We start from the raw sequence: 8451 nt of genomic DNA on the forward strand, positions 1-8451 counted from the left end.
GTGTTTTCTGACTTAAATCCAATCTCAATCTCTGAATTCTTTGAAATGGCTATATATATGCTCACTTCTCCTTAGCAATTCTTGAATTATATCCGTGATCAGAGGAAAGTAATGGCACAGTTTTAATACCGGTATCCCCCAAGGGTAAGCAGTTGTACTAGATGAGATTACTGCTGCATGACAATGCTGTTCTCTCAAGCCCGGGGAGCTCGCAGAGCCCCACAGCCCCCAAGACTGCATCCAGGCACGGGGGTAGAGCATCCCGGAGTAGCGGCCGCGGGCCAGCGCCGGTTCCCCGGGGGACGCTTCCCCTGGGGCCCGATCCCAACGGCGGGGAGGTGGCCGGAGTGGCCTGGCCGCGATCAGGGCGGGCTCTCGTCGGGCGAGGAGCTGCTCGCTGGCGAGAGGAGCCTCGTAGCGGCTCGGCCAGCTCTTCCTCTTCCTCCCTCCTCCTCATTTATTTACTTCATTTGTTTTATCGCATTTATTTATTTATATTCACGGGAATAATAAAAAATGAGAAAATCCGAGCGCTGCTTTTGGCTGCTCTCCACCAACCTGTCAGTGACGCAAGCGGAGACTACTTAAAGGCAGATTAGAGGCAGCAAGACATTAAAAGCCAACCTTCCTCCCTCCCCGCCGCGGTTCCGCCGCGCCGCGGCACGAGCCGAGCGGGCCGGGCCGGGCTCGGCCGCCGCAGAGCCCGGAGTAGAGTCGGGCCGGGCCGAACCGGGCAGAGCCGAGCCGAGAGTCCTCGGAAGGGCTGCCGCGTCCAGCTGTCTTCCTACTACCGGACTGCAAGCGGTAGAGGGAGGTTTCTCTCGTTCTATTTTTTATTTTTTATTTTTTTTTCTTTCTCCATCCCTTGCAACACAACAAAACGAAAAGAAAAAAGAAAAAAAAAAAAGGGAGGGGGGAGGAAGAAAGGGGTAGGAAGAAGTGAAGAGATCCCCTCCGCTTGCCAAAGTCTTTGTCTCCGGATGAACAGCGATGGGGGAATGGACTATTCTAGAGAGGCTACTGGAAGCTGCCGTGCAGCAGCACTCTACTATGATAGGGAGGTAAGGGCGACGGGGCGCTGCGGGGGGCGCGGGGTGCCCTGCTGCTCTACAGAGTCCTGGCGGTGCGAGCAGCCTGCTCAGGGCTCCTGCCGGGCGCGCCTGGAGAGCGCCTGTGTGCGGCGGAACGGGAACGGAGCCACGGCACAGGACGCGGAGCCGCGGAGCCGCAGAGACACGGCTCTCGGCTCGACCCCGGGGAGTAGGGGGGCGGCGGGCAGACATTGAGGGAATCCTGCCGCTACAGCGGTCCTGCACCTGGAGCCCCTCCGCGCCTCTCTGCGCGTTCGGCGGCTGCGGCCCGCGCGGTCTCTGTTGTTTCTCCCAGAGGGGCCGGGGCAGCTTCCACCAGGGGCTGGGGCTGGGGCTGGGGCTGCCGGCGAGGCACGGCCGCTCCCCGCCGCGCCGAGGCGGTACCGCGCCGGCTGCGGCGCCCCGGGCCGATCAGCACTGGACAGCTCCCGGCCGCGCGCACTGACGGGCTTCTCTGTTCCAGGATCCTGCTGACCGTGGTGGTGATCTTCAGGATCCTCATTGTGGCCATTGTAGGGGAGACGGTGTACGATGACGAGCAAACTATGTTTGTCTGTAATACGCTGCAGCCAGGCTGCAATCAGGCTTGTTACGACCAAGCTTTCCCTATTTCTCACATAAGGTACTGGGTGTTCCAGATCATCATGGTGTGCACTCCCAGCCTGTGCTTCATAACGTACTCTGTTCACCAGTCTGCTAAGCAGAGGGAACGGAGGTACTCCACTGTCTTCCTCACCTTGGAGAGAGACCAGGATTCAATGAAGCGTGAGGACAGTAAGAAAATCAAGAACACGATTGTCAATGGGGTGCTGCAGAACACTGAGAACTCCACCAAAGAGGCAGAACCAGACTGCTTAGAAGTGAAGGAGATCCCCAATCCTGCGATCAGAACTACAAAATCAAAGATGAGGAGGCAAGAAGGCATTTCTCGATTTTATATCATCCAAGTGGTCTTTCGAAATGCCCTAGAGATTGGATTCTTAGTCGGGCAGTATTTTCTGTATGGATTCAATGTCCCTTCCATGTACGAATGTGACAGATACCCTTGCATTAAAGAAGTAGAGTGCTATGTCTCTAGACCCACTGAGAAGACTGTGTTCTTGGTGTTCATGTTTGCTGTCAGTGGCATATGTGTGGTGCTCAATTTGGCAGAACTGAACCACTTGGGCTGGAGAAAGATCAAAATGGCAGTGAGAGGAGTACAGGCAAAAAGGAAATCCATATACGAAATCAGAAATAAGGACCTGCCAAGAATGAGCATGCCTAACTTTGGCAGGACTCAGTCAAGTGACTCAGCTTATGTGTGAGGCTGTGACAGAACTGAAACTTGGTGCCAGGTGGAACAGACCCAGACACCATTAGAGAAAGGTACATTGCTTAGGCAAGCATTTTATCAAACCACCAAGAAAGCCATTAAGGTATTGGATCTGCACTTACTGAACTAGCTGCAAAAATGCAGTGCTATGTAAAAGACTGAAAACAAACAAACAAACAAACAAAAAGACAAAAAACAGCTATAAAACCATGCTTGATCTAGCCTTACAGCTACTATTATTGCTAATTTTCTTTCTAAAGATTGGATGCTATCTGTTGGTGGAGCGGCTTTTTGGTCATCATTAGGATGAGTTTAAAGTTCGGACTGTCTGACTTATCTTTGTAAACATGTAGAATGTTCATATTAAAAATCTGCAAGGATACTCTATATGGGGTGGGATGGGGTGGGAGAAACTGTTGCGACGCGCAGATGTAAGCATGTTTTAAAAGGAGGGTAATTGCACTGTGACCACAGCTCAATCAGGACATCTGCTCTCACCTATTTCACGGATGTCTGATGTTATTTTGCTTGTCTACATCACAGAGTTTATTCCTGGTGTGTATTACTAGCTATTTTCTAACATAGTTTGTGCATCATCTAGTTATGCTAAACAATAAATGCTGAATATAATTTTGCCATTTATTGTTTGTCTATCCACACACACACCAGAGACCTTAATCATCTTATGTTAGTTGTGATCTACAAAATATATCAGTACATTTCAGTTCATTACCTGATATGTGCACGAATAAGATGGAGTTGGTTCATGCTGGCCAAGTTACGTACTTACCTACAGTTACCTACGGTGACACCCATACCAAAGGAACAGAGTTCATTGCTTTTAACTGTGATTATATCACCTTCTCTCTGCTCTTATTTATATAAGTGCCATACTTGAAACATCCAACTCTGTACTTAATCAGAAGGTTATCTTGGAATACCAGCTGGAATAAAGTGATTTTATACTCTCCTTTGTTAATTTTATGCTATTTGTTTAGTCATTGCAATGGTGTAAAAAGCAGCTAAAATCTCTATTCATAAATAAAGTATTTGCCTTTTTTTTTTTTTTTTTTATAAGCCAGAGAGGTTTGTTCTTCTTTATTATTGTATACAGTTGTAGAAATATACAAGGTCAAAGTAATTGACTTACAAATACTCTTCGGGGTTTAAAGTGTCTTGTTGATATTCTGAACTCTAAGTGACAAAACCTGGGAAATCAGGACTATTCATTATGTCTGTTTTCCTCCTTAAGCAATCTTTCTCTGTCTTTAAAGCCTGATCCAAAGCCCACTGACACCAACAGCCTTCTTTCTGCTGACACTAAGGGCAACACAGTTGGCTGCCAAGGTCAGTCTGGAAATAGCAGGGTGTGTTTACCTTGAAAATGAAACAATTGCAGCTTTTCATCAGGGAATCCAAATAGTAACCTCAGCTTTTCTGCTTTACAGCTGATTCAAGAAATACACTGTTCCTGTCCCCTCAACTTACTAGTAAGCCACTGGGACAGTCAGAAATAAATCTCTATTAATAGCAATGATTTTAATATAGGGTACTAAGTTTTGCTTATGGACTGTACTTAATTCCCACTGAATTTGACAGAAAATATATCACTGGCAACAGTAGGACTTGGATCAGGACTCAAAAACCATACAAGTTCACTCTTAACTAAAAGTGGTATCTGCACTTTAAAGAAAGTGCCCAAATGGTGCTGGAAAATTTGGGGATACTTTCTAACACATGAAGGAGATGAGGGCTTGGAGCTGCAAATTGCCTTTTGATTGTATTTTATTTCAAGCCTGACAATGGATTTTATTGTACTTTGTCCCGGAGATATTGCATATAAATCTTTTCTTTTTGGATTATAGTAAATAATTCAACATTTAACTCTTGTTGCTTGCCAATGTTGAAAAACACACACACACACACACACACACACACAAATTCACACAAAACCTCCCCCCACAGAAGCCATTAGTTCTTAGATAGTGTATTCATCATCATTTTTGTTAATGGGCTTTTTTCTTCCACAGTGAAACATAAAAAGACTTTGAAATGTGTCATGTTTCAAAAGATTTTAAAAATCTTTGTCCTTATGTGAAAAATGAAAAGTTTTTACATTTGATTATAGAAGATCATAAAATGGATTTGTCAAATGATTCTCTGCAGTATAAATGCTCACTGATATTGCTAGTTGACTAGTTCACTGGAAAACTGCCTGTTATTTTTAGAAAGGCAACATGGCAGCTAAAATCTCCATCTGCGATATAACAAGCTTCTAAAGATTACTATTTGACACAGAAATCCAAGCCTGATCTTTGTTTTGTGGATTCGTGGGGTGTTCTGCAAAATCTCCCTTTGAACGTGTATTGAATTGGAAAATGTTTGACAGTCATAAGGATTGTTTTAAAGTTGAAGAAATAGGAGATTTTGTGCAAAGATCTTGATTCATTGCCAATTAAAATTGAAGGAAAAAATTCATGCTGACTTCACTGGGCTTTGGTTCAGGTTCAGCTTGATTTCCTGTCAGGCAGAAGCCCTAATGCAGGTTATTTCCTGTAGATGCATAGCCAGTGTTCAGTCAAACTTGAGTGAAGGTGCACATCTTGATAGCTGTAAGGTTTTAATGCTTAAAATTCCTTTGCATATGACACAGAAATAATCTATTTATAACAGTCAAAGCCAGTGACTCTGTTCATTCAATTACTTTATGCAGTTGCACATTTTGACTCCAGTAAGCTGGGATTCTTCAGAATTTTCATAAGAGAAAAATATAAGGAAATACAGATGTTGATTTATTCAATAGGATCAGTGTTAAAGAAGGCAAAGGCTCATAATTTTGTCAACAGAAATGCAATTCCTCTATTTTTTTTCAGTAAGTTCTAAATCATTTTTGTATTTCAGAAGAGAAATGAAATGGTGTCAGGAGATCAAGCATTTTAGTCTGCCTTTTCATCAACTGTTGCTTTCTGTTTCTTACCTACAACTTATTTGTCATGAGCAAGAGAAATACTGGAAACACCTTTTTCAGTCAGTGTATCATATAAAAGTCATGTGATCAATGCTAATGGACTGTTTGCATGAAAACTGACCATTCATTTACAGAATAAATGCTTTAAAATTATCCCAACAATGGGAAAGTGTGTTAACTGGACAGAAACGAATAAGAGCTGAAGCATAAATTACAGCCACTTAGACTTTGCTCCTGTCTCACTGAAATGAATTAGTTTTTCCAGTGCTATGTATGGAAGATGCATATATTATATATGAAAATTCAATTCATCTTTGTATTATTCATTGTATACCCTGTTTGGTACTAGTGGACAACAATGTTTCTCATCTTAAATGAAAACAAATATTATGATCACTAAACTTTTATGGAAAGCTGCAGCAGAATTGAATATACTCTTTGTTTCTACAAACAGACATAAAAAATAATGTTTTTTGCATAGTCCTGATCTTGTTCTCCTTAAACCTGTGTGGATTTCTAAAATTATTTGTATAGGGTTTTTGTCTTGCTAGGTATATTTAAGTTGAAATACTATTATATATTTTTTTTTTTTAAGAAAATATGGTATTGCTTTTTTTTTTCTTTAATAATAAAAACTAACCTCATTTGTACATGAGGAAGATAAACTGTCTGAACTGTTCCCATAAATAGTTCAGCTTTATAGATCATTGACTTAGAAGATGTATGAAGACCTTAATCTTTCTTGAAGAATGTTTAGAGAACAAACAGATCAACTGGAATGAATAAATCAATGAAGTGGTGATATTGATTTGGGTTTGTTTTACACTAGGGAAGTCAGAAACACTCAGAAGCTCTTATCCTGCATTATATCTGATAGGGTAAGACATACCTGTTGGTATGTAGCACCATAAGAAAAAATGTACATGAAAGGTTAAGTTTAATGAAAAGAAGATTTATTTATTTATTTATTTATTTATTTATTAATACGGAACTTAAACAGTACTTACACTTCCTGTAGGGAAAGAGAATGGACAAGATAGATATTGTCCCCATATCCTTCTGGCTTTGACTATGAATGTTCTGTGCCCTCTTACTCCACCAGAGAAATAAGGTTGGAGGCTTCTGATTTGTTCGATGTACAAGTATAGAAATGGGGTCCAAAAAGTGGAGAATTGTGAGGGAGAGAACAGGCATAAATCATACCCTGTTTAATGTCTGATATTGTTCTTTATGAATTGATGAGATTTCACTTCCTGTGAGACCAAAACAATTCCAAAATGAAGGGAACATCCCATTATTTCTTGAGATTAACAGTGGGGATTATGTCTTTTTTTTTTTAACATCCATCCATTTTCTGGACATTTTGGGATACTCTTCCCAGAAGTTCTATGTTATTGTAAGCTTTCAAAAAACATGCTAGATTGCTATCAGCTAGTATGCTTAACACCAGATTGTAAATCATATCCCTCTCTCTGTGAAACACTGATAGTATTTCTGCGAAGAAAAACAGAACTAGAAGATGCTCCATATTGTGCCAGTTAAAATGCATTAGGGAAGTCAGGAGTCAGTTGCCTGTGAAATAAGTGCAGTCAGATGGTACTTCTCCATATCATTCCATAGAACTGCAACAATAATAAACCATACACATGTGTGTACACACACACACAAATATTCGGAAAATTGTTAAGGGAATTTTCCCTAAATTATATTACTATGTTAGAGACTGAACTTCAGAAGTGGATACAAAAGAAGTCAAATAATCAAAGACACTTTTAAAAACTAAGTGCGGTCTTCTAATTGAACAATTCACATAAAAAAATATTATCTTCCTTTCTATGAAATTATTGCGCTATGGGCTATGCTAATGGCAAGTTTAACTGAGTAACTTAAGTTATAGCTAAAAAGAGACTTGCATTCATTGTATTAAAATCTGTCAGCTTTTTCCTGGTAATGGCTGAAATACAGATGATAACTGAGTACATATGAATGGTATAAAATCAAATGTAAGTTTAATTTTTAAAATATTTTTGATGTTTCTGTTGCAATCATGGTAACTTTTTTTTTTTTTTTTTTTTTTTAAGTTAAAATATTGCTTCACATTTAAGGGTAACTTGCAATGAACACACATTATGAATTGACTTACTACATAGTCGGAAGAATTTAAGTACAAAGGGGCTTCCACTACATGTGATGTTCTAAAAGCATAGGTGTTTTGAAGAAACATAACTTTCCTAGAAACTTCTTAACTTACCATTAAAAAATGTTGCCCTGCTCTAGCAATTTACTTTGTATAAGAATGTGTGAAACTGTGTATTCATGACTTCTGAGAGGGAAGATTCCACATCTGACCTTGCTAGATGTTCTCAATGTACATGAATTATATGTGTTTGTAAGTATAAAACACATTCAATTCTTAAATTCAGTTTTCTCATTTAAGAGTGGGAATATAGCATTAAGGGAAGGAAAATAAATGGTATTTGTTTTCTCGTGGCAATGTCTTGTCTATAAGTGTATACTGAAGATTTTCTCTACCTTCAGCAATGTGATACACTCTTCAGATTTTGGGTTGCTTTTTGATCAGCAAGATCAGTGCATGAGCAACCAGGGGAATCAAAACGATCAGTTGGACACACAGAAAAAAAGTGAATTTTAGGACTGACGTTGATCTTAGTATATAGTAAATTAAGTCAGTCTCTATGGTATTATGAGACATACATAAGTAGATATTGTGTATCATATGCAACCTTACTAACAAAAAGGCAGTTAGAGACTTCTGAGGGACACTTGTTTTAAAATCATTAGTTCTTAAATGTCTCAAACGGTTGTTCAAAACTGTCTTAAGATGATGTATTGATTGGAATGTAATTGTGAAACTGCATGTACAGTTCAGCTTTGCCATTCAGGTAGTAAAAAGAGGATGGACTTTAATTGTACCATTTTTATTACAATGCACTAAAAGCATGGATAAATAAAACATTTCTAGTATGATTTATGAATTTGCCAGAGTGACTCATTAACAAGTAGTGTGCAGCTAAATCTTAGTTCACTAAGCAGAATATATTAATTAAACTCTGATG

The 8451-nt window shown here is 40.1% G+C and overlaps 1 protein-coding gene across 1 annotated transcript; it reads left to right on the forward strand.

The window, feature by feature from the left end:
* Positions 1–643: 643 nt before the first annotated feature.
* GJD2 (gap junction protein delta 2) lies at positions 644–3385 on the forward strand. The gene is made up of 2 exons (NM_204582.2): positions 644–1061; positions 1555–3385. The coding sequence occupies exons 1-2, from the start codon at positions 991–993 to the stop codon at positions 2396–2398; spliced, it is 915 nt and encodes a 304-aa protein (NP_989913.1). The 5' UTR covers positions 644–990; the 3' UTR covers positions 2399–3385.
* The last annotated feature ends 5066 nt before the right edge of the window (positions 3386–8451 follow it).

This window comes from Gallus gallus, chromosome 5, assembly GCF_016699485.2.
Source record: "Gallus gallus isolate bGalGal1 chromosome 5, bGalGal1.mat.broiler.GRCg7b, whole genome shotgun sequence".
In the NCBI taxonomy this organism is placed as follows: domain Eukaryota; kingdom Metazoa; phylum Chordata; class Aves; order Galliformes; family Phasianidae; genus Gallus; species Gallus gallus.